This window comes from Eptesicus fuscus, chromosome 12 (genome assembly GCF_027574615.1).
Source record: "Eptesicus fuscus isolate TK198812 chromosome 12, DD_ASM_mEF_20220401, whole genome shotgun sequence".
NCBI lineage: Eukaryota > Metazoa > Chordata > Mammalia > Chiroptera > Vespertilionidae > Eptesicus > Eptesicus fuscus.
The window spans coordinates 43379298-43406633 of NC_072484.1; the positions used below are offsets into that span (position 1 = coordinate 43379298).

The window sequence follows — 27336 nt, forward strand, 5'->3', positions numbered from 1 at the left end:
TTTGAAAAGCCCGAGTTCATATTTTTTTTTTATTGAGTCCTCACACCAATGAACAGTGTTGGCTCTGGATTCTAATCATTTTATTGTCATTTTATCTCTCCTAATTTCCATCACTTTAATGTGCATATTTTGTGCTGCTTGAAGGTCTTAGTTAGCATATAAGTAAATTAAACTGTCTCCATCTTGGAGGGTTCTTTCCAGCTTTGCTTTTTGGAACCAGTCACTGCTTATCTTCCTCTCCCCTATTTTCATGGATTCAATGGAACATAAACATATATATTTATGAGAGAAGTCCTTGTCACATATCACTTGCTTCAGGAATGTCATAAAAGAAATTAGAAGAGGACTGCAAAGCTCACAGCTATTTCCACATGCACACACACCCAGCATAGGAATTCATCATTTAATCTAGCAAATCTTTCTAAGAGTTTAGGATGAACTGGTCCATTTAAATTGAAAATGTGAGTTGTAGGTTTACCTCACCACTTTTCTCAATAAAAACACATTTCCAGATACAAGAGATACTCTTACTTATACAACAAAAGGAAACCAGAATTCAGAATGGTTCAACTCTCATGGGACAATAATCTCTTTTAAAAAATAACCGTGGACTGTCCATTAACATGCCAGTCCAGGTGTATCATCGGTTAACAACACTCGTGACTATTACAATATCCCCAAACTGGGAGAAAAGACAGAAGGTTCTATTACTCTCCATTTGTGCCTCACAACTCAACCGCACAGAAGAGGAGCAGGCGTTGGGAGTGACGAGTGTGTGACTCCTCACTGGGTGGGTCCCAGTGCCCAGGAGGTAGGTGGCACCATTTCATGCCTACTGAGTCTTACTACCAAGATTCTTCTGAAAAGATTCAATACCCGAGGTAAACCAAATTACACACACATATAAATACACAATATTTACATTTAAAATCCTTATTTTGTGAGATGGCTTGAGAAAAATTGGCATATAGTTTTCCCGTGGGATTAGGCATTTCTCATCATTACTCAGTTTATTGCTCCCCTGTTGAGCTTCCCATTTAATAAACACATATCGAGCTCTAATTACAAGGGAAGAAAAATGAAGGAACACGACAAACAAAACACAATACATTGGAAACACTTGTTCAAATAGTTTCTTCAAAAAACGACGGACCGCTTAACTTAGCTTAATTCGGGCGCCATTTAGTATAAAAAGCCTTAGCAACTAAGTGAAGACTGGGGTTCATTTGTAAAAGGAAAGAAATCAGCACTGCGTGTCGTCACTGAATTTGGTCATGGATTCATTCTCAGGGTGGATTCTACTTGTACACCTAGCATCTTGGTTTTAATCTACCACATTTAGAGAAGATCACATCGTAAGCACTTGCACAGTTCAACACCTAAGTAGAATATGTCTATCTCATCACGTGACTTTGAAAAATCATAAGTTACAGTCCATTTAATAAATGACTACGAGGATGCATGCAATCGTCTTCGAAGCTGCTGCCATCAATGCTCAGAGCGACCCGTCTGGCATCTGGCTGAGACCTCCCGTTCTGCCCCTCCGTGTCCGTCTTGGGTTAATCAAGTGGCAGCCCGGAGGCCAGCGCTCGGGACCAAATGATCAGCGTCGCCCCCATCTTCTCACCGGAGTCCCATCATCAACACCTGCTGAACCCCGAGGTGGCACCCACCAGTCCGGCGCCCGCAGCCCGCTTCAGCCACAGGATATCACAGTGAAGCGCTTAGAGATGCAAGACATGTTGTGGAGCACGATGCCCAGCAGGAAGACCAGGACGCAGGCCACCAAGATCACAGTGCACACCCCCGACCAGGTGGAGCTTTTCACCACGCCCCGCCGGTCTGGCTCCTCCTCCGCTGCCTCTGGGGGAGCCCCGCCTTGCAGAGGCTGCTGCTCCGCAGGGATGGTCACCACAGTGACTGGCTTCTGCTGGCTCCCCGGCAGCAGGCGGCAGCCCATGTTTCCGGGCAGCAGCGCGCGCTCCTTGGAGATGGGAAGGGGCAGCATGTAGCACCCATTGCTGGGAAGTTTGATGAAGACCGGGGTGTGCTCGGAGGCGTGCGGGATGGCGATAACGGCGAGGACCTCGGGGTCGTCGGGGAGCTGTGACACGGAGAAGCCCGGAGGCAGCTTGGTGATGCCTCGGCACCAGGGGCACCTCACGTCCTTCTGGCTCGTCCTCATCTGCTGAAGGCACACCGAGCAGCAGGTGTGTTTGCAATCCAGCAACTTGGGCCTTCGCCGGGGACTGTAATAATTGAAACAGATCTGACACTCCAGCAAGGAATCTTGGGAGAGCGTCTCCATCGTGGACTGGGAACAGGAAGGTCAAGGCCACAGGGAAGAAGCTTGCTCTCAGAGGCCACTGCTCCAGCACCTGCCTTCTCTGAGGCTTCCCAACGTTGTGAGGTGATCGGGGAGCTCACTGGCATTGAGCATGCTCAGGTGTGTTCATTTCTGAAGAAGACAAAAAATTCAGACAAAGTTAGCTACTTCAAACAAGACTGAGACGGCAGCATATCTGATGGATTTACGCCACTGCTCAAACGTCTTGACACTAGGTCAAAAGCTTAAAACTGCCCCACCTGTGAGACTGTAGGATTCTCATAATGTCCAGTGGCTGGTGAATGGCTTGTCATGGCAAATACTTTGCTCATTTCTAAAGGCACAGATGCCTCTGGGGTGGATGGGTACACAGTGCCCCATATTTCATAAAAGGGGGAGACTGTGTTTTGTATATTTCAGTGGACCTGGATTATTCTTCTAATACATCAGAGAAACTCTCTTGCTTCCAATAAGTTTGCAGCATTTTCTAAAAGTAAATTTCTTTCCTTCGATCTTCTGACCTTCTTTCGCTGACTCTCCTCATCCTCTTGTAGGTACTCATTGCCAAACGCAGGCAACTTTACAACCTAGGAACTTTGTGTAACTAACTTGCCACTTTCTATGGGTTAGGCCTGATCCTCGCTCATAGGTCATTGGAATGATGCCAAGAACCCACACACAGGCGTCTGTTATCTTTTCCACCAAGTCCTTTGGACCAAGGTAATTCTTGTCAATTGATTTCAAAAGAGACAAAAACAAAACAAGACACAAAATCCAAGACACCACAACCAAAACCACCAGCAGCAATGAACCTTCAGGCAGCCGGGGTCACAAAGGCACACGGGACCACAAATATTTTTCAGGCAGTTCTATTCATTTTGCTCCTACTTAGGCTTGTACCAAGTAACATGACCACAAGCAAAGACTATTAAAAAACTGATCCTAATTAAGTATTATATAGTGAAAGGTTGTCAGAAGACTGGCAGGCAGCCTTCACCATAAAAAAAAAAAAGGAGCACAGTGTTAGCCTCCTGGTAGGCACCAGAAGCAGGGTAACTGGGTAACACTTAACTGGGGCTGGAGGAACCCCTTAGTGTTCCGGCGGTGGTGATAAAGGCTGCCCAACTCCATTTCCTCCTGAAAGCATCCAAATTATGTGTCTCTGGATGGAGCCGTGACTCTGAAAGGAACTATTCAACCACTATTGTAGAAATAATTGCTAGTCCTAGAAGCCCACCCACACACAGAGGCAGGAGCTAACGATACAGAAAAGCTCTTCATGTTTTTCTTAAAAAGCGAAACTTCTTTTTCTTAAATATATTTTTTATTGATTGTAGAGAAGAAGGGAGAAGGAGAGAGAGATAGAAACATCAATGATGAGAGAGAATCATTGATCGGCTGCCTCCTGCACATCCCCTACAGGGGATCGAGCCTGCAACCCAGGCATGTGCTCTTGACCAGAACTGAACCTGGGACCCTTTAGTCTACAGGCCAACGCTCTATCCACTGAGCCAAATCAGTTAGGGCGAACCTTCTTTTTCTAACTTCCTCTGTGAAATTAAGAATGCACAAGATGCCACGTGTTAAAGTCAAAATTAAGAAGTTTAAAGTAAAAATAATCACTGATAAAAATTAACAGTGATGCCCTGGATGGGTGGCTCAGTTGATTGGAGCATCATCCTGTACACCAAAAGGTGGTGGGTTCGATCCCTGGTCGGGGCATGTATGAAGGCAACGGATCTCTCTCTCTCTCTCTCTCTCTCTCTCTCTCTCTTTCTCTTTCTCTCTCTCTCAAAATCAATAGAAATGTGTCCTCAGGTGAGGATTAAAAAAAAAAATTACCAGTGACAATCAAGAGAGCAACGTATTTTAAAAATATTTTAGCTGTATTAAGAGCCCCTACATTACATTATTAAAAGTTAAATATAGCAATATAGCATTCAGAAAGTTCATATCATAATAAACTATTTATCCATCCACTGATTCAAGAAATATTTATTGAATAATTAAAATTCACTAAGAGTAGAACTTTAATGTTCTCACCAAAAGGAAAAATAAAGAATATAAACATGTTAGGTGGCATATATGTTAATCAGCTAGATGGGGGGAGTCCTTTCACAATGTATACATTTACCAAATTACCACACTGTACACTTTAAATATCTTAGAGTTGTATTTGTCAATTATATCTCAATAAAGCTGAAAAAAATAAAAAAAAGAGTATCTATCATGCACAAATCCAGCTACTGTAGGATATGAAGAAGAATCAGCCCCAAATCCAACACTTAAGCAATTTAAAGTTAGGTAAGAATGAATGTATATCTTTTTCTCTTCCATTCATTTATTCATTCAAATTTTCATTGACTATCTACCATGTTTCAAGCATGATGGTATTTGTTTTTGTTCCCTGTAGCTAAGACCTTGTCACTGCCCATAAGAAGCTCCCAGCCTGAAAGGACTCAGCAGTTATAAACACAAAGTGCCCTGTGACATACAGGAACTGGAGGAATCAGGATGGCTCAGTGACAAGTCTGGATTATGGAGAGGATTTAGACATGTAAAATCAGAGGACAGGTCCTCTTCAGGTCAGAATCAGCCCGAGCAAAGGAAAGGAGGTGAGCAACCACAGGATTATTTCTATATAGCAGGTGTGACACTGACTAGGGGATTTTTTTTCTAACAAGAGTAACTTAAAGATCCCATCTCTAAGAGTTTTATAGTTTTAGCTCTTACATTGATGTTTTTGATACAGATACCTCTTAAAGAAACAGAGTTCTCACAGAACCTGCAAGCACCCTCCACAGGCCCAGGAAGGGACAGCAGGTCCTACAGGGAGGGAAGAGATAAGCATAGCCAGGCACATGTCAAGGGCATGTACTTCGATGAGGGCGCTTCCTCACTGGCCAAGCAGGGAGGATGGAGTTGTGGCTGAAGGTCAAGTGAGTTCAGAGTCCATATACTGCCAGGCAGTGAAGGACACAGTGCCAGTTCCGACTGTCCCTGCTACGCTGTGTGTGACCTGCCCAGAAGCACTTCGGGCTCTCAAAGAACTGCCCTTTCAAACAGATTGGGAGGAATGAGCGTTCCCCTTGGCCCTGCCCTAAGACCTGCCACACCTTTTTTTTTTTTCCCCCAACAAAACCAACATGCAATTTTACTCATGAATTTATGTTCCGAGTAATGTTCACTTAATTGCTGTTAATCTTCCTTCAATTAGATTATACTACTCAAATTTCCAACTCCATCCAAGTAAGCTCTAACCCTTACCATACAGGCTGAACACAAAAGCAGAACGGTGACACAGCTCCGTGCTCAACCACTCAAGCCACTTTGACAGCAGCCTCTCTGATTTATTCACCGATTTGATCTCTATTAAGCCAGCCTGGACTGCATTCCAGTTTACTTTCTGGAGCATAACTAGTAATGATGATGATTAGTTAGGTAAAAAGAAGAACATTCATGAGACTATGGACCGAAGCTAATGATGAATCATTCTTCCTCCCTTTCATCATAAACTGAAAAGATGTGAGTCAATATAGAAGAAAGAGAATGGAAACAAGGGCCACATTAGCTAGAAAAGAAAACTCTGAGTTCATAGTCAAAGGCACAAGCACATACCAGTGACTGCTTTAAACACCTGTGTTTGGCAAGATGGGATGCCCAAATACTCATTAAATTTAAAAGGAAGAGAATACCTTGCTGAAATGCATAAGAACAAGTATACACTGAAATATATTGGAACAATTTTCAAATGTCACCACAATTTATTGTGAAAGATCCTAAAGTAAAGAAAAAAAGACCACCAAAAGGGAGGGCATTCTCAAAATAATTATGGCTTATAGGATAGAACTTACCCTATCTAATAAAAGAGTAATATACAAATTAACCATCACTCCACCACAACCACAAGCCACGCCCACCAGCCAATCAGGAGCGAGTATGTAAATTAACCCAACCAAGATGGCTGCGGTTACGGAGTGAGCAGGAGGCTTGGGTTTCCCCAGCGATGGAGGAAGCCAAGCTTTCCGCACATCCTGTCTGGCCCAGGCCTCCATTCAAGGCTACAAAGTTTCAATTATAGAAGATAAATAAATCCCAACAAAAATGGATGCGGCCACGGAGCAAGCAGGAGGTTTGGCTCCGCTAAAGGTTACAAAGTTTCAATTATAGAAGATAAATAAGCCCCAGATACCAGGGCCTCCGCTTGGTTGCCAGGGGACATGGCCGGCCTGCAAACCACCACAGGCCCCTCGCCCAGGCCACCCCATGCCCCAAGGGAACCCCCACCCTGATCTGGGACACCTTTCAGGGCAAACCAGCTGGCCCCCACCCATGCACCAGGCCTCTATCCTATCTAATAAAAGAGTAATATGCAGATTGACCATCACTCCAACACACAAGATGGCTGCCCCCATGTGGTCAAAGATGGTTGATCCCATGTGGACACAAGATGGCCAACACAAGATGGCCAGCAGGGAAAGGCAGTTGGGAGGGACCAGGCCTGCAAGGGACGGCAGTTGGGGGTGATCAAGCCTGCAGAGTAGGGCAGTTAGGGGTGATCAGGCCGGCAGATGAGGGAAGTTGGGGGTGACCAGGCCTGCAGGGGAGGGCAGTTAGGGGCAAACAGTCTGGCAGGGGAACAGTTAGGCATCAATCAGGCTGGCAGGGGAGTGGTTAGGGGGTGATCAGGCTGGCAGGCAGAAGGGGTTAGGGGCAATCAGGAAGGCAGGCAGGCGAGCAGTTGGGAGCCAGCAATCCTGGATTGTGAGAGGGATGTCCGACTGCCTGATTAGGCCTCCATCCCTCGAGGGGTCCCAGATTGGAGAGGGTGCAGGCTGGTTGAAGGACACACACCCTGTGCATGAATTTCATGCACCGGGTCTCTAGTATATTCATAAAACGGTACTTAGTTTCATATATAATATCAATTGTACCATATGCAGATAACAGGCTTTGACTAATCATTGAACTCAGTATTAACACATGCCTAGGTTTTAAAATACTTTAAAAAACGAATGGAGATGTATTTATATGGGGGAGGAGTGATTTGGGGGAAAAACTATCAAAACCCAAAGGGGTCTATATTGCTGCTACTGTTGGGGCAGTAGATATCTGGCACTTTATAACATTACATCTTTTCACAAAATAATTTTTTAAATATTTTTAATTGATTTTTAGATAGAAATATCAATGTGAGAATGAAACAGATCAGCTGCCTCCTGGATGCCCCCTACCAGGGACTGAGTCCACAACCTGGGCTTGTGCCCTGACCAGGAATAAGCCAGCAACCTTTTGGTGCATGGGATGACACCCAACCAACGGAGCCACACCAGACAGGGCTAAAATTTCTTCTTTAAAAAAAACACACAAAAAAACAACAACAAAGAACTCTGTAATTTTAAGCATCTTTATAAAAAGTGTGGATATGACTTTAGTGACTGGTAAAATCACAAAAGTCTCCAACACTGAATTTTTATAATCTCTACTGCTTTTAGAAGTCCAGGCATGAGGATAAAAAAAAAAAAAAAGCCCAAGAAATAAATAATCCATAGAGTTCTACCCTTATAATCTTTCACTCTTATACTCTTTCAAAGACTCTTCATATATCCTGATTTAGGTTTGCAACAGTGGCATTAATTATGGAGCCTCAGAACTGTTGCAAGAACTGATATTGATTACGCCTGTCTGACCGTGAATTGTTCCATTTGACTATCTAAATGAGGACCTTAAATTCAATGGTTGTGTTGAGAAAAATCTCAGTCAGAGATGAAACTAGACACTCTACTATTTTTCTTATACCGTTGAAACAGCATGTCTTTCTGATGCACGCCATTTTCTTAATTCTTCAAGAAAATGCAAATATTTGAAATGGGATTAGACAAAATAATTACAATTCCATTTAACTTGGTATTTCAGCTGGCAAGACCACTTAGTTATATTAGACATTAGTAAACACTCGGGTTAGTGGCAAGAAAGGGAATGGCTTGATAGGGATAGATGTCACTGACTTTTGGTCCTCTGGTAGCACAGAGCAATCTGTTCAGGGCACAACTGCCTAATCCATTTTGAGCACAATCAGTGTAACTACTGTCTTTGTGTTAATGGAGAATTAACACAAAGCAAATTCTGACACACCTCAAATGAGAATTCCATTGGCCCAGTCTCTAATAGTTGTACTGTTTTCTCCTGTGAGCACATCCTGGTTGGCTGTATTTGATGGTGCAAAGAATCCAGAAAGTGAAAATTGTCCTAAAAGTCTTGAATGGCCATGGGGGATGGGGCAGGGGATGGTGACAGTGCTGGAGGCAGACCGGCCCAAGTGGGACAGAGAGATCAATGGTGAAACAGACAGAAAGCAGCAGATGGGTCAGAATGCCAAGGTCAGAAGGTGAGCGGGGACTTACCATGCTACTAAAGGATTGGCCAAGTGGGACATCCACTGGCCTGACGGGTCTGACCACAGCGTACGTGCCATACCTGCCTATCTGCATGTGCTGATTCTGCTGCTGCAAAAATACAGCTCACAGGCAGCTTAAACAAAACCACAGTCTCCAGAAATGTATTTACTCAGGAGTATTTCATTGAGTCGAGTCAGGAAAAAGGATGAATGAATTTGAGTCATCCACAGTATAGTGATGTGTATTTAAAAATCAAAGAATATTGGAATGAAGACATTTCAAGGAATTAAAGATAAATTTCAGTGTTGTTATGAGTGATGATAACCACTGTTTTTTGTTGGTTTGTTTGTTTTAATATCTATCAGGTAATTATTACTATTAGGGAACAGGAGATGAGGATTTTAGCTCTATTTCCACCTTTAGGTATATAGGTTACCTTAAACAAATCACCTCTCTGTGCACCACTGTGTCCTCATCTGTGAGGGCACTGGACTGGGTGATCCCTAGAGTGCCATCTAGTAAAAATAATCTATGACTTAAGTAACTGCTAAACACACTCCTCGGTTTCTGACAGCAAGACAAGAGCTGTCAGGCTGATTGTTCTATACTTATTATACCTGACAGGTAATTTATAAATAATCTCTGTTAATGATCTCAAAATGCATAATGACATGAGCTACTGAGCATCTAAATAAATGAGAGGCAACTTACATTAGAAGCTTCTTCCTTATGCTTTTGGTTTAATGAATGCGTCTAACTAGCACTAACACCCTAACAAAAACACCACAAGTTTGATGGTAGCAACAATCAAAAGAACAACTATTTTATGTCTAATCAACAACCTTCTCAGATCAAGTAAGATATGCCTATTACCTAAACTTGCTACTGGTGAAGGTGGTCCCAACTCTCCCTTGAAAAGAAGCCTGTGTGGCTGCCCAGCTCCTACGGAGGCCAAGGTTAACACGGGCATTAATCAGACACACTGCTTCACCTTCACTTGCTCCGGTCACCCAGTGACAGCAAATAAAAAGTTGTGGACAGTCATGAAAGCAGGGAAGAGATATAAAAGACTGTCAGGGGATCCCCTGGCTCCCTGGAGAGAAGGGATGATAAAAGATACCATCAGACAGACAAACAGGCAGAACAAAGGGAAAATGATCAATTGCCCCAACTCTTCGAATTCTGAGCAGAGCTGAAGGAACTGACGAGTCAGGCACAGAAGTAAAGCCAAAGAAATGGAAAACAAATAAAAATGCTAAGTCTTCCCAATGGTTGGGCATCCCCTAGGGCCGTGGTCAGCAAACTGCGGCTCGCGAGCCACATGCGTCTCTTTGGCCCCTTGAGTGTGGCTCTTCCACCAAATACCACGGCCTGGGCGAGTCTATTTTAAAGAAGTGGCGTTAGAAGAAGTTTAAGTTTAAAAAATTTGGCTCTCAAAAGAAATTTCAATCCTTGTACTGTTGATATTTGACTCTATTGACTAATGAGTTTGCCGACCACTGCCCTAGGGCAAAATATGATGTGGGAGGAAACCAATTTACTGCGAACCTACCATGTGCCGAGCATTGCTCAAGGCACTGGGGACATGATGGCAAACAAATATCTGACCCCAAGGAGCCTGGATGTGCAAGCTGAAGGAAGATCATGTAAAGGGAACTATCGGGAAGGAGAAAGGCAGACAGAGCACTGAGGGAGACTCTTCTTCAGGTGATCAAATATTTTCCATTGACTCTGCAGAGGGCTTAGGACCACTAAGCAAAGCACAGTCATTACCTGTTAGAGCCGGAAAGGGTATTGGAACCCAAGGAGCTCACAAGGTGGCCCACTGTTACTTCCACTGCAGAGACACTGGAGAGCAAGAAAGGACACCCACATTTTCTTTATTTGATTAAGCATCACATCTGACCTATGTCGGCACCAACCTGGGCGGCAATGGGGCCCTGAGCCTCAAGGTGGTAGCTCAGGGCAGTCTACAGACAGCCCAGCGCAGGGGCTGCACATGAAGTCCTTGTTGGCTGGAAGAGTTTGGGAGCCTGGCGTTGTGAGACTCTCCCAGTAGGCAAGCTCCTTGGGGAGCAGGACTCTCTCTGCTGCTATTCCCCCCAGCCCTGCCCTGCTCTCCGAAGGCCCAAACTTCCAATGTAAATATTGAATTTTCATAATACAAACCACACATATGCAAGTCCCCACCACAGATTCCAGTGCAAACTGAAACCTTAAGGCAATTTGTTTTCAAATGTTTTCCTGTTACATTTTACCTAGGTCAGGGACCCACAACCTTTTCTGTAAAGGGGCAAGCCATAAGAATTTTAGGCTTTTAGGCTTCACAGATACTCTTTGCCATCAAAATGTGCAAGCAGTCCTAGATAATAGACAACATGTCAAAGATCAGGCAAGGCTACATTCCAATAAAACTGTTTACAAAAACAGGCTGCAGCTGGATTTGGCCAACAGGCCATCATTTGCTGATCCCAGAACTATGTAATTTCTCATCAGCCCTGCCCTTAATCCCCTAAATTCCGTATATTACTCTGGAGACACCAATCCTCAAATTAACGTATTGCTCTAACATGAATCATCTCACCTGAATTTCCTGTCAAGCTACAGAATGCAAAACATTTTCATAGTTATTTAAGGGAAACAATAGGAAATATCAGCTTAACAGATGCAACATCTTTTTCGGTGACCACTTCCAGACAACTGGAGGAAAAAGAGCTGAGCGAAGCACATGAACACACCATCATTTGCCGGTCCCACCAACGGCGAGTACTAAGACCATCAGTAAGAAATACAGACAGAGTTGCAAACTGTCCTTCACACTTAGAAATGCAGATCTAGCCCTAGCTGGTTTGGCTCAGTGGATAGAGTGTTGGCCTGCACACTGAAGGGTCCCGGGTTCAATTCTGGTTAAAGGCACGTACCTTGGTTGCAGGCTCGATCCCTGGCCCTGGTTGGGGCACATGCAAGAGGCAACCAACTGATGTGTAGTTTTTACATTGATGTTTTTCTCTCTCTGTCTCTCCCTCTCCCCTCCACTCTCTCTAAAATCAATGGGAAAATATCTTTGAATGAGAATTAACAAAAAGAAAAAGAAACATAGATCTATTTCTTCAATGAGCACTGACTCTAGAATTCATTATGACAGCTCCAGATTAAAGGCAACCCTCTGTTGGATGGAACTTCAGAAACCTGATGATCCTCTGAACTTTGGATACCACTCCCATGATCATTTGCATAGTTATGGCAGCCACAAAGCAGCTGAACAAATTTAGATTTGGCAGGTTAATCTCCACTCTACCAGGCAGCCAGCACCTTCTGGTGGCTCACCTTCACCCAGAAGGGACATTGGGTAAATTCCCCCCATACAGGGAGCATCCCTTCAATGTGCCTCTGAACATTTTTTTCTTATGACTTCAAATTACCCAGAGAACATTCTATATTAAACACTTGAAAAGAATGGTACATTAAAAACCTGGTAGGTTTTACAGATATTTCCTTAAATAAGTCTATTCGAAAGCCATTCATAAGATCGTTCTCTTTGAGCAGAGTGTTTATTGCTGCAATCTCCCTCCCTCCCCTCAATATCCATGATTCATCGCAGGAGCTGAGCCTCCAACTGAAGTTGCAAAGATTTCCTACAGGCATCGGTACTGAAATTACACGCTGTGGGGAGTCAGCTGTCAGTCTGCTCATTACTTCGGTTTTTTTTCTCCCTCCCAGCTGCAGTAACTCAATGAGGGTTGATTTTCCATTTAGGCAAGGTAAGAGGTAAAGAAAAAAAGGACAAAACCCCAGACTCGATATTGAACAGTGCTGCAACTAAATGCCACCAGTCATTAATCCGTCTTTCTAAACAAATAATAAATCCCAAAGATTTCCCCTCTTGCTTCTATTTAAGTCAACTTTGAGATAAAATTCATCAACAATAAAATGCATGTATTTTAAACGCACAGTTCAATGAGTTTTGACCAATGTACACAGCTGTGCAACCACTATGCTAATCAAGCCATTTCCATCACCCACTAAAGATCCCGTAGTGCCTCATTGGTCCATTCTACCTACCCCAATCCCTCCACCCATCTACTTTCCACCTTTAAATTTGTTTGTGTATTTAAAACACTACCTATGAGTTTTGGTGTAGGGGGAAATGGTAATATTCTGAGCATACTGTCACATGGCCTAAGACTGTGATTTTAGAAATAAGGTGTTCATTCAACTTCACCTTCATATTTCCCAGATAAAACACTAGTATAACAAATCCTACCACGAATACATTCATTCAAATATGTATTGAGTACAAGGCACTATTCTAGGTTTGGGGGAATCTAAAGAGAAAATGATGGGGCCCTTCCCCGGCAAAGACAGTCATGCCAATAACGGCAGCAGTGTGTAATCTGAGCTTAAGATGGGGATCACATCGACATGGAAGACGCCCTAAGCCTGTCTGGAGACACCAGGATAGATTTTTCAGGAAAAGATGGCATTTTAACTTCAAGGATGAGGACCCGCATATGCAAAAGCACAGAGTCCTAGAAGAGGCAGAGCGAGTGAGTGTGAGTAGGAGCGGGGACCAGAGCCTGGAATCTCCAGCAAGTCACTCAAATATCATTCGAGTGACAGCAACAGCACCTGCCTCATAGGCTGTTCAGAGTAAAGTGCATTAACATATGTACAGCACTTAGAACAGTACCTGGCTGTTCCTGGTACGATGGGTGAGGTACGAAAGAGAAGGCCAGTCTGCATGCCACGCAAGGCAGTGGGGTTTGGAGCCCTTCTGACTCATCAACCAATGAAGCAGACAGTCCTCCTTCCCTCCACAATCCGAGCCCAGGGAAGAAGCAGGTGAAGAAACAGGTGGAGGGTAAAACATGGTCTCGGGCCTTGTTCCAAAGCAAGACTGGAGGGAACAGCAGGGCCCCAAATCTGAAATGGCACTTCCTCCACCTTCTGGTCCTAATGAACAGAGCAGCTGTCCCTGCAGGCTGGGAAAGGCCAGGTCACTAGGTGGCCACAGGGGCAGAGAGCAAAACCTGACCCCCAGGAGGGCAGATAGGCCTGGGAGGGAGAGAGAATGGACAGGAGGGGGGTTGGAAAGGAGGAAGGATGCAAAACAGGGTCCTTTCCCCTCCTCCTTCCATCCTCAGCGAGGGTACTGAGCAATGAGGCCCCAGGAGAGGACAGAAGCACTACTTCTTATCTGGTGGGAAGAGGTGGGAAACCAAGGAATAGAAGAGGGGCCCCTCCCCTTCCCACTGGGCATGTTTTAGACTGAACCCCGTAAGGAGTAGGACCTGTCAATCATACCTGCATTATCAGTATTTTTTTAAAAAACCATTTTAACCATATGAAAGTGTACAATTCAGTGGCAGTAAGTACATTCATCATGTTGTAAACATCATCACTATTTCCAGAACTTTTTCATCTTCCCAACAGAAACTCTGGGCCCATTAAACACTTAAGTCCCCACTTCCCTCCTCCCCCTAGCCTCCATTCTGCTTTCTGTCTCTGTGAACTTGCCTAGTCTGGGTACCTCCTATCAGTGGAATCAGGTAATAATTGTTCTTCTGTGACTGGCCTAGTTGCTAAATATGTTTTCAGGGTTCATCCACACTGAAGAATGGATCAGAATGTCACCCTTTTTATGGCTGAGTAATATTCCCATTGTGCATAATTTTTTAAGCCTCACCCAAGAATATGTTTGTATTGATTTTAGAGAGGAAAGGAGAAAGAAAAACATTGATGTGAGAGAGAAACATCAACCGGTTGCCCTCCCCACAACTTACAGGCCCCAACTGGGGATTGAACCCACAACCTAGATATGTGCCCTGACCAGGGATCGAACCGGAATCCTTTTGATGTACAGGACAATGCTCCAACCAACTGAGCCACCAGCCAGGGCCCATTGTGTATTATTTTTAAAAGCTCCTCTGGCAGCAGAACAGAGAACAATTGGCAAGGGGTTTGACTGAAATGGGGGATGGGCAAGGCTGGAATGAAGCAGTGGGGATGGAGGTGGGGTGGGGCGCCAAAGGAGGAAAGAGGACTAGATCTAGTCCCAGAGGACCAGATCTCTCAGGCAGCTGGACAGAGGTAGCATGTGTGAGGAGCGCTGCTCTGATGCAACTCCGCGAGGGGTCTGAAGATCACAGCTGGCCAAACACTCCCAACCTTGACATTGTCTATCTCTGGAAGTCCTGACTTATATGTGAAATTTAGATAACTATTGGGAAACTAGCTTTACCACATAATTTTATTTACATGAAGTTATATTTACCAATCAATTATTACACAGCAAAGTAGATATTTTAATCAATAGGCCTTCTAGAAAAAACAGGGGAGGGGAAGAGACTGAGGCACAAATGTTTACAGAATTTTAACGGTGTTCAAATTCTTCACATCTATGAAGTTACAGTGAGACTTGTAAGAGGTTCTGTGGAGCTGTGCTAGAGCCGTTTATTAGGTCATCCCATTGTCAAATGACACTATCTCCAGGCCCACAGCCATTTCTTACCTTGTAAATTCCTTTCTCTCTAAACACCGGCTGGTGGCTGGCATCACAGAATCAATGTGGGGAAATGCTAGATTCACCCTCTTTCCCTTTGTTCCGAATTCACTGTGAGTTCCTTCCTCCTCTTAAAACTGAGACATCTTTACAGATTAATGAAGCTGTGTGCAGGGTAGATAGCAGCACATAGTGGGCACTTTCATTCAATGACACCTGGATAAAAGTGCAAGCCTGCCACTCACTCTCTTATTACCTTAAGAACAAGAATGTTCAGGCCAAGGAGCCCAAAACTGAAAGGTGAGGTTATGAATGATCCAAATATTTTATTAATCCTCACCCTAGGATATGTTTGTTTGTTTTTAATATATTCTTATTGATTTCAGAGAGGAAGGGAGAGGGAGGGAGAGATAGAACCATCAATGATGAGAGAGAATCATGGATTGGCTGCCTCCTGCATGCCCTACACTGGGGATTGAGCCCACAACCTGGGCATGTGCCCTGACTGGGAATCGAACTGTGACTTCCTGGCTCATAGTTCCACTCTCAACCACTGAACCAGGACAGCTGGGCTTTATTGATTTTTTAGAAAGAGGAAGGAAGAGAGAGAGAGAAATGTCAAACATCGATCAATTGCCTCCCAGAACACGCCCCAACCAGGATCAAATCCAAAACCTGGGTATGTGCCCTGACCGGGAATTGAACCCGCCACCTTTTGGTGTATGGGATGATGCTCCAACCAACTGAGCAACACTAGTCAGAGCTGATCAAATTTTTTATATCCAAGACTATGCACAAGTATTTAAGCTGCAAGAGAAAAAAAACTGAGCAATTTAGGACACAATGCTCACCCCTATTCCCACCAATTTCCCTTAGAGCAAAAAACACTATAAAAATACAATCTTTATGTCCAACAGAAAGCAATGATTCATTTTATTAAAGAACTTCACATGTAAATGTCTTCTATAAAAAATAAGTTTTCTTGTTACATGTTGAAGCTTAAAGGTATCATCATCAAATAAAAAACAATTTACTTCCAAAACATTTTATTCAGTTATGTAACCTTTTAGAATATAAATACATATTCTAAATATAGCACTGTGGGGATATATGTGTCATGACCTATAAGCATATTTATATATGCAGGCCACATAAAATCCAATTCATTTTTTTAACTAAAAGAAACAGACAATTCCTAAGACTTAACATGGTTTTGTTATAAAGTTATGGTAATTATTCTTCATAACATTAAATATATTCAATTATAGGGAAAGTAAAATATTTAAGTCATATTTTTAAACAATTGAGTCACTTAAACATCAGAATTAATCAGTAATAATCAACACTTAAGGGTAATTTCTACCCATGCAAAAGGTTATTGTTTTGGTTGGGGTAAAGTCATTCTAAGGCATTTTTTATCTGATAAGAAGAAAAGTCTGTATTGCTATTTACAATATACTATATGGATATTTAACTTTGTATGGCTATTTAATTTTGTGCTAAGTGCACATGTATACACACATTACTTAAAACATACAAATATCTTTATAGTACAGAATGTTTATTTGTCCTAAGCTAGTAGTTTTAGCTAAATAAAGTAATTGATCATTCTTATTTGGTGGAAACTAGCCCAATTCAGTAAGGCAAAAATATTTCCCAAATAGCCATGCACTACCCCCTATTAAAGTAAGCCTGTTTTATCTACCAGTAACTTATTACATTTTAGCTTTCATTTCAACCTTGGCAGAAAATCTCATTAATTTATCTTTCTTAGAATAGTCACAAAATTTCTAAAAAGAGTAAATTACCCGAATGCTGCCTTTGAATTTTTCTTTGCTTTTTAATACATTTTTTATTGATTATAGAGAGGAAGGGAGAGGGAGAGAGAGAGAGAAACATTAGTGATGAGAGAAAATCATTGATCAGCTGCCTCCTGCCTGCCCCCTACCAGGGCATGTGCCCTGACCGGAAATCAAACCATGACCTTCTGGTTTATAGGTCGATGCTCAACCACAAAGCCACACCATCCAGGCTGCCTTTGAATTTAAAACAGTCTGACTTAGCAAGCATGCATTTTGTAAGTAGAAAATAAATTAAAAGTCTTTCAAGCTAGCAAATAAAATTGCTAGGATTTTAGAAGCCATGCCCAAGATAGAACCCACCCAAGTACTAGGTCTTGCTTGATAGAAAGAATGTGTTTTCAGCAACCAAATAAAAATTTGCTATTACTGACATTGCTAAGCTTTTGTGGGTCTGTTCTCATTTTGTGAGTACCTATAATAACAAAGCAAATCTATAATAATTCAAAATTTTTATCAAACCAAAAGAAATGATAAAGCATCTCAGGTCACTGTGCCAGTTCAGTGAAGGCAGTGAGCTTCCATCCACTCCTGACTCTATACTTCTACTAAAATTCACTGATGTTGGCTCTGGCCAGGTAGCTCAGTTGGTTAGAGTGTTGCCTTGATATGCTAAGGTTGCAGGTTCAATCCTGGGTCAAGACACAGACAAGAATCAACCAATACATGCAAAATGGGTAAAACAATAAATTGGTGTCTTTTTCTCCCTCTCTCTCAAATAAATAAATAAAAATTTAAAAAATAAATAAAATTCACTGATGTTTACCAGCAGAGAAAATAACCATTCCCTTGCTCTGTGCATAATCTAGCACTTTTCATAGAGACATAGCAAGAATAGGATTAAAAGAACAAATATAGATTTAAATGAAAATAGATTTTTCTCAAAGCACTAACTGATGTAGGTCACAGGAATCAGATTAAATTGGTTTATTGAGATAGCCAGTCCATTTCAGAAAGTAATTCTCTAATGCTCTTAGTTATTGAGTAACTTAAAGCAAGGTCAAATTTAACCTACTTTAAAAGGAGAGAAGAGGTAGCAAAGCCTCAAAGAAATTTAAGTGTACAGTGATTCCCAGTGCTCCACTGCTACGCCTATCCTTCAAGCTGTAATTGCCGTGTTCCCCTCTGATGGAATATCAATGAGACCACAGAACCACAGATACACACAAACATAATTTCCTGGGGAAGTGATTGTAGAGCTGACATCACTGAACACAGGGTGTCTGTTTTCTCATCTGTTTGTTTTTCTTTAGCTGAAGGGAAACACTCTATCCCAGAGCTGGATTATAACAAGCAAACAAAAAGACAGGAGCATCATGACAACAATTTGAAGAACTTTTCCTTCCTGTCCATCAATCCAGAATGGAGCAATACATCATCAGGTGACCCTTCTCAATTATGGCTACTTTCATAATCTGATTTCCATTTGCATAAAAAAAATCAGTTTTATTATGAGATAAAATATCAAATACACTGGGAACATGAACTCCTTTTATTGTGAGTGTGATAAACAAACTGCTACTGCAAAACTGCTCTATTCCACAATCAACCATCCACTATCATCCAATGATTTGTTGAGCACCTACTAATGCACCAGGCACTGGAGCAAATCATGTAGCCTCTGGTTACTTGTCCAACCTTTTTATTGTCATCTCCTGGCTTGAATCACACACTCTGAGTCCTTTGAACATCTCTAAAAGCAACACAACATGCCTCTCTCACCTCTAAGCCTTTGCACACACATCATTCCCTTAGCTTAAAATTCTGTTCTTCCCTTTTTTGACCTGGAAAATTTCAGCCCAAATGTCCAACACCAACTCCAAGAGGTCTTCTCTTACTGCTCTATCCACATGATGGAGTAGTTAGGAAGTGGTGTCACAAAAGAATGAAGATGTCTATGAACTGCTTTGGAATGACAACAGGTTTATATAGTTAAGTGAAGAAAAAAGCAAAATGAAAGAAAGGAGGAAAGTAAGAATATATATTTACTTATTTTTACAAAAATAAATACAGAGGACAAACCAATTAATGTAAATGGTCACCAATAAGAGGGTGGGTGGGAAGAGTGAGGAAGGGCGTGGGAGTCAGGCCTCTCTCAGTATACCTTGTAGGCTTTATGGCTTTTGAGTCATGCAAACAATTTACATATCCAAAGAAAGCAACTAAATTAAAAAAGATGAACAAAATCAAACCCTTAAATCAAATATATATAGAAAAAAGTGAACCGAATTCAAGTTGACAACATAACCACATTCATGTAACGTTTGAACATAAACACTACATTCATTACATTCTTTAACAGTAAGACATTAAAGATACATTCTTTAACAGCAATAATATCAAAAGCTTCCAAGCAATCTTGAACTTTATTTAGTTGGTTTATTGTCGATACTGGTGCTAATGTAGTAGTAATTCTGAAACTATTTTGTATATACTACTAGAGGCCCGATGCACGAAATTTGTGCAAGGGGCTCGGCCCTCACAGCCACAGCGGCTTGCCTCGCCCCCCACCCACTCCCCCAGCTTCGTCTGGAAGGTCATCTGGCTATTGGTCTAATTAGCATATTATGCTTTTATTATTATAGATATGCTACAACAAATATATTGATGTTATTAGGAAACAAGATTTTCTGCTATGGGAGAAGGAAAATAAAAATATTGAAATGAGGGAAGGTGAGAAGGAACTTATTGTGTTGAATTTAAATTGTAACTATCAGACTATAAACATGATTATAATAAGAGACATATATATTTCTAAGCTTTTCCCACTAAAAAGGCCTAGAAACAATGATAGTCCAGCAATAATGAGCACACTTAGTTCTTAGACCTTGGACACCATTTCTCACTATTATGAACCTGAAATCTTTGGAAATGGCTGATTCCAGGTCTGGGGCAGGGACAACACTAATGAGCCCCAAATTGTTCTATAGTGCCATCAAGTGAGAATGATGGGGACATGTCAAATGGCCACAGGAGTCAGTTGAAGTTGCTTGAACTGCACTGGCCAAACTTGGTAACATTTGATCAAAGGAAAGAATGATGGTGCTGTGGACTGATGGTGTTATTGTGCCCCCAAATCCGTATGTTGAAGCCCTAACCCACAAAGTGATGGTAACTTGAGGTGGAGCCGTTAGGAGATAATTAAGATGAGGTTATGATGGTGAAGCCCTCCCCAGGATGGGATCAGTCAATAAATATAAATTGCCAATTCATTCTCAACCTTCCTCCCCCATCTGCAATCAGAGCTGACCTTTGCTGTTGTCTTCTACAACTTCAATAAAAATAAGAATTACCCATAGGATTTCACCATGTTGCAAAAAATAAATAGCTTCCCCACTCCCTGAACCTTTTGGTAGTTAAGTTGCAGACCTGAGATCTCATTACTCCTGTCTGCTCTAAGTATTTCCTACATAACTGCAGTAGAACTATTCAAATCAGGACATTAATACTGGTACACTACCACAGACCCCACAGTTCAAATTTCACCAAATGTCCTAATAATGCAAAGGGATAAAATCCAGGGTCACATGCTGCATTCACTGGTCATGTTTCTTTATTCTTCTTCAATCTGAAATAGTTCCTTGGCCTTCCCTTGACTTTTATAACCTTGTCAGTTTTGAAGCTTACTGGAAGTTACTTTGTAGAATGTCTCTCAATTTGAGTTTGTCTGATACTTTCTCATGAATAGATTCAGGTTAGACATTTCCCCCCCATGGGAAGAGGGTAGACATTATAGTATGTAATATAATTTTCTCATTCCATTCCAGCAAGTGGTTATATTAACTTGATCACTTGTGTCTCCTGAGTTTCTCCACTATAATGCCATCAAGTGAGATGGCCCACAATTTACACCCCCTTTTATATTTAACAAGTATTTTGTGAAAGAATACTCTGAAGATATGTAAATATCTTGTTCCTTATCAAACTTTTTGATCCACTTTTTAGCATGCTTTAAAATGTCTTGACTGAATTAATTATAACAAGACTAGAGGCCCAGTGCATAAAAATTCATGCACTGGAGGGGGGTTCCTCAACCCGGCCTGTCCCCTCTCACAGTTTGGGAGCCCTCAGGGGCAGGAGGCGACCAGTAATCAGGAGAAGGCGACACCCCCATCACACCTCTGCTGCTGCCACTGCCAGCAGCGCAAGCCTTGGCTGGCCCTGGTGACTGGGGGCCTAAGGGGACTGGGGGACTCCGGAGGCAAGCGCGCAGAGCGGCCGGACCCGCCTGGGGGTAGACCTAGCCTTGCCATGCACCTGCCGCCCCGGCGAGGCTGAGGGGACTGGGCGCCACCATCTTGTGGCTGTGGGCACTGCCATCTTTGAGGGCATGGGAGTCAATTAGCATATTCCCTCCTTCTTGGCTGTGGGTGCTGCCATCTTTGTGAGGGTGTGATGGTCAATTAGCATATTCCCTCTTTATTAGATAGGATGGTTTTTAATTCTATCCTTTCTTCTACATTTATTATTTGACATTCTATGAGAGGTAAAATATCCTCATTTCCTTATTTTATTAATATTAGTATGGACTCATTGATTTCATATTATTCAATGAGTTATGATCCTGTCTTTATTTTGATGCTGAAAATGCTCCACATTTGCCTACTGGGAGCTCCTTTGAGCTGGCTCTTGTGTCCTTTTGAAACATGCACATCATTCCTTTAGCACTTCCTTTGTAGAAAAAAAAAAAAAAGCTTGGTGCAGAATGGCATTTGGAAACAAAGATCTGGGTCATAAGTGAGTATGCTCATGGCCATGGGGGATCACTACTCTCGGGCCCTGTCAGAAGACACAGCTAGGAAATATATCAAACCTCTGAGCTCATGGAGACATGCAAAATCTTGTTCCCATGACACAGATAAGCCTCAGCTCCAGCAAAAGATCCTAGGATCCTGCAACCTGAACTGGTCTGTCTTTTCTTCATAACCCACAACCCCAAGGAGCTGTGCCCTCAAAGCAGGGGTCCTGTCCAGCTTCTCACAGCTCTTCCTCCTCCTCTTCCAAAGTCTCATGTTCTGGTCTGGGGGCTCCTGGTTCCATCCAATGTGTCATCCTTGGTCTCTTTCCTGGCCATATCTCTGTGTGTTTGCTTCTAATGTCTTGGCTTCATAGGCAGACTTTCTAAGTCCCTGGATCAGTCCTGCCCTGCATATAGCTCCTCCCCAGTTCCCAGAACCCACCACCCTGGGTTCCTCTTTGTCCCAAAGGAGGACACCCCCCTCATACACTGAAAAAGAGTACCAAAAAGGATTTACACCCTTAATAATGGAGTCCATCTTACCCTACATTAATTTCTAATGGACAAAACGTTTTAGGTCCTGTAGCATGACCTGGACCTTTTTAGGTTTGTGGGTGACATTTTGGTCCCAAGGTCAGTGCCCCTCAGCTAGTCCTGCTTTTCTGAGCTTCTTTCCTTTCTCTACCTCTGACATCACAGTTTGGTTATCCCTCTCTTCTTTACTGATCTGCCCAGGTTCTATCCTCAGGAGCATGTGTCCATCTGGGTAACCTAGAGATGACATATCAATCTTCCGATTCCTACTACCTACTCTAGGAGCCTTGTACAGGATAAGGAAGTCTCACAGTGTACGTGGAACAGCCATTCATGGGAAAGATGGTCAGAAGTCAGCCTCAGACCATGTTAGATTCCACCTTCTACTTGTTAGAAAGTCCACCAGGGTTCCATACAGGATGGATGTTTAAGAACATTGTAAGGCTCACAAGCAGTGATTTCTAGTGGGTCCCCATAAAAAGTCATTACAAAGGCCTATAATTTTGGACCATAGAGCTTTCACTTTTCCAAGGTGGGAGAGGCATGTAATAAATATCTCCAGAACCACAGTGTGATATGACACTAGCTATTCTGGCTCAAGGAACCAATATCCATGAAATAGTTCCTTATCCATTAATAATAGTTATAAAATGGCATATCCCACAGCTGTCCTGTGCAACAAATCTGATATTCTTTATTTAAGAATCCTATATAATAAAAGCCTAATATGCAAATTGTACCCTCGACCTGGAGTTCGATCAGGGGGCTTTGGCGGCAGTGGCAGGCGGTCAGGGGAAGGGAGGCGCCCCCAGCTGGCAGCTGCTAAGGACCCTATCCGTGCACCAATTTCATGCATTGGGCCTCTAGTAAATAAATAAATGAGTACAAGCTGGGTCTGACATTTTTTGGTGTAGAGTAGTGAGGTCTTTCTAACCATCCCTTTTCTAGCCTAATAATTCTTAACTTTGGGGTGTTGCAAACCACTCTGAGAAGGTGGTAGGGTACAGACCCCTCTATCTCTGAGAGGGAAGAGGTACAGAAAAATATAGAGAATTGTGCCTGTAACTTAGAGTCCCATCACTGAAGCCCCAGGCAAAGGACCTCCACCCCAGCCCACTGCTTCTCCGCTGCAGTGTGCCAACGACTGACCAATGCTGCCTTGAGTGGCCAAGTTCTAGAACAAAGGTCAACATATTTTTTTTCTGTACAGCATAATATTTTAGGCTTTGTGGGCCATATAGTATCTGTGACAACTATTCAACTCACCCATATCCAATGCACAAATGAGTGGATGTGTCTGTGTTCCAATAAAACTTTATTTATAAAAACAAAACATGGCCTGGACTTGGCCCCATGACTATACTTGTACTCATTACTTCAAAGCCAGAACAAGACACAGAATAGCAAATCACAAAACTAAACTCCATTCTGATTTTTTTCTAAGGGTTCACGTTTATTTTTACTGCACGTTTATCATATTCACTTAGTTATATACTTAACCAGAAATTCCCATTACTACATTTTTTCCTACTGAACAATTTGTTATGAAAAAGCCATTGTTCCATTTTCCAGTGGACACAATGAGGGTCAGAATAATTCCACATTGTGAACATTTCCTGAAAGACCCTGTGGCCTGTTTTCTAACTCACAGCACAGTTCTGTTGATTGACAGCTAACCACCCACCAGACGTGAACACAGAACACACTCTCGTGTTCCAAGCGGCTGTTGTGCTTCTGGAGGCCACTGTCATTTCTTTAACAAGCCTGGCAGCTGTCAGACTCAGGCCAACAGTCAGAAGGGCTTTGTTTCCCTGGAGACTTGTTTTCTCAAGAATTAAGATGGGCACCAGGCTCATCTCTGCCCTGTCCTTTCCTTCATGTAAGAGGTCAAGTGCTTGACTATCAGGCACCTTCCTGCGTGAGCTTCACACAGTCACTTCCTGTTTCCCTGATCCGTTCTGGCAACTTGCTTCAACCACAATCATCTGACTCCACAGAATGGATGTGGTTTACACAGATTTCCTCCCAACTGTCCTGCACTTTAAAGGTCAGACCTGGCCAGGTGCCTGTTCACCTGCTCTGTGGAAGAATTTCAGAATGGCCTGTACCAGCAAAGCACCTTGACAACTGTTTTCAAGTGATTGGGGAAACTATTTTCTTTCCAACTCATGCACATTCTAACAGAAAAGCCAGCTCCAGATAGAAATGACTTAGGCTGATGGTGTGTTCCCAGCCATTTTCAATGGTGTAAGACAAGCCCCCTAAATTAGATATTAACTTTCTTCAGGATTGTTGGCTGTTGTTTTAAAACCTGTAGTAGTACCTAGGTATCTAAAAAGCACAAGTGTAAAACTCTACAAAGCATAAATGATGCTTATTTTGTAGGGAAGCTGAAGTCCAATTCAGGAGCACATGCCTTCTATAAAATCTCATACAACTAGTGGGAAAAGGGCCATGAGTAACAGGATGCTGGAAATCATAAAAACAATTCCCTACTGCCATCCTTCACCATGACAAAGGACAGTCATCGCTCCATCTGGTGTCTGATGGAACAAGACACACTGGCTCTTGTTTTTTTTGTGTATTTGTCATTGTTGTTTGTGTCTGAGACGTGTTCGGGACTGTAGGATATTCACATCAGCATTTTTTACCTAGAAGCTAAGCCTCTTTCTCTAAATCATGAGCACAAATAGTCTGACAAATGATTCGTCTTTCATCTACCCAGTAACTCTGCACGTTATGAGAGAACAAAAGTAATGAGAACACGGGGCTATAGATCATATGTGCTTAAAACCTGGAACTCCAGTGAGGGCAATAAGATGCAATGAAACTTGATTTCTCAAGTGACTGTGCAAAATGCACTTCACCCTAGTTTTTAAAGGCTCTGATGACCTTTAGATATCTACAATGACCTTGCAAAAAGGCATTTATTCACCTTCTCACCCTAGTGATGTACAACTTATGTAGGGCAAGTAACAAAGAGTTCATTTCATTCATATTATTCCCTCTGTCCCTTCTGGGGGCTACAAGCGGACACGAGGGCAGGAAAATGTTGGTGACACTGTAGGGTTTGTATCCTAGCAGAAGGCTGGGTTAAGATGATTTTCTTATTCACTGCAGAGGTGACAGTGTTGGCTGTGCTGCCTAAGCAGGGAAATGCCAGGGATCGCAGATTAAACCCGGTAAACAATGAAGACTCTCAGAGTGCCAGACCTCTCGCCAAGCCCACACACCGGCTCATGCCAGCTGGGCACACAGTACATACCATTCAGGCCGCTGCTCAAGCCAACTGGGCCACCTGGGAGCTTTTGTGCTAGAAAGCATCAACCTTTCCTCTATTTAGGTGCTGACGTTTGAACTTTATAGTCAAAAAGGTTTCTTCCATTACAACAGGTTTGGAAGATTAATAAGTACAAATTGGTAGTTACAAAATAGTCACAGGGATTTAAAATACAGTGTAGGGAATATAGTCAATAATATTACGATAAATATGTATGGGGCCAGGTAGTTTCTGGATGTATAGAGAGGAACACTTTCTAAAGTATATGATTGTCATTTAGTACCAAAGAGTAGACCACTTTATCCACCCTCGGCCCACTTCGCCTTCCGCTGCCCACGGCACCGGAGTACTCTCTTCCAATCCAACCTCAGCTCGACCTCGGGCCCTTGTTTGTGCTGTTCCTGCTGTTAGGGGCTTCTTCCCCACCTCCTTGGCTGGACAAGTCTTTAGCTGAGAGTTCAAGATAGGGTGAATGGTGATCCCAAACAGACCGACGCATGCTTGCAAAACACCTGCTCCTCCCTTATCCTCACATCGTTTCCCATGTAATTCCTTATTTGATGTTTGCTGGAGTTTAAGCTCCAGGACTTCCTGCCACCTACCAGCACTGAGCACACGGCAGGTGTACACCACACATTCTGGTAAACTCATCGAAACATTTATGAAAGAATCTTTAAGCAGACAATCAGCACTGCTCTCCTCTTCTTCAGCAGGAGGGAAGGCAGACAAAGCAATGCATCAACACCTAGAAGCACTAAAATGCCTGAATAGATAACTTCACTTAGGCAGGGCCGAGACCATAGTCCTTGAAAATTCACTAATCCAGACTGGATCTTAACCTCTTCTGACCTTATGCAAGTCACTTAACCTCAGTGAGTTTCAGTTTCCTCATCTGTTAAGCAAGAATAATCCCGCCTTGTCACAGTACTGTTTTGAGGATTAAATGGGTAGCTAGTAAGGTATCCAGCTCAATAACCAACATGTAATAGCTGCTGAATAAACACTGGTATTCTCTTTTCCCTACGTAGTCTAACTTCACTTTGGGAGCAACTGTGGCATTGTCAACAAGAAAACAGAACTTTCAGAAAAGAAAAAAAAAGTGGTGAGAAAGCACAAGAAAAATATACCAGAATAACATTGAAAAGCAAAAAGCTACCTAAAAGGACAGCAAAGCTTTAACACACAGCCAATCGGGGCTTTGCCATATGTGCTATTTCCATGTGCATGAGGTCCGCTGTTGTGGTTGACGTGAAACTCTCATTGCACAATACCCCAAAAGGCAGCTCACCCTCCAAAGATTTGGTGTCGTTATAGTCAGAGCTGGTAAAATGGTGCCAAAGTCTCTTGGCTCAGAATAAATTCCCACAAGTGTCCCTGAATCTGTTAACTATGCAAAGATGGTTTTGCGTCAATGGAAAATATAGGCATTGAATATTCTGCCTTGAGGCTTGCTCTCAAAATCACACAGCCATGGTGTAAACATTTTCTTAAAACACATCTCAGAGAAAGCCAGCCACCAAGGCAGTAAAATTGGAAACTTAAAACTATCATACAAACATAGACAACAGTCACACATTTGAGATCACGGCTGGGTGGACATGTCAAAGTTAACATGTCCAGAATGGAATTCCTGGTCTTCCTCCAAACCACCCCAAAGCCTGTTCTTCCCACAGTCCTCCCAGCTCGGTTACTGGCAACT

The 27336-nt window shown here is 42.6% G+C and overlaps 1 protein-coding gene and 1 long non-coding RNA gene across 2 annotated transcripts; one reads left to right on the forward strand and one right to left on the reverse strand.

Moving 5' to 3' along the window:
- Positions 1 to 1095: 1095 nt before the first annotated feature.
- RNF152 (ring finger protein 152) lies at positions 1096 to 2308 on the reverse strand. Its single transcript, XM_054724337.1, has one exon. The coding sequence runs from the start codon at positions 2306 to 2308 to the stop codon at positions 1697 to 1699; it is 612 nt and encodes a 203-aa protein (XP_054580312.1). The 3' UTR covers positions 1096 to 1696.
- A 12977-nt stretch (positions 2309 to 15285) lies between these two features.
- Positions 15286 to 26997, forward strand: LOC114234446 (uncharacterized). The gene is made up of 3 exons (XR_003620648.2): positions 15286 to 15526; positions 18339 to 18467; positions 26666 to 26997. It is a non-coding gene; the product is annotated as an uncharacterized LOC114234446 (long non-coding RNA).
- Positions 26998 to 27336: the final 339 nt, after the last annotated feature.

Excerpts from the sequence above, each read along its gene's own strand:
- RNF152 (XM_054724337.1), bottom strand. The coding sequence starts at position 2,308 with ATGGAGACGCTCTCCCAAGATTCCTTGCTGGAGTGTCAGATCTGTTTC.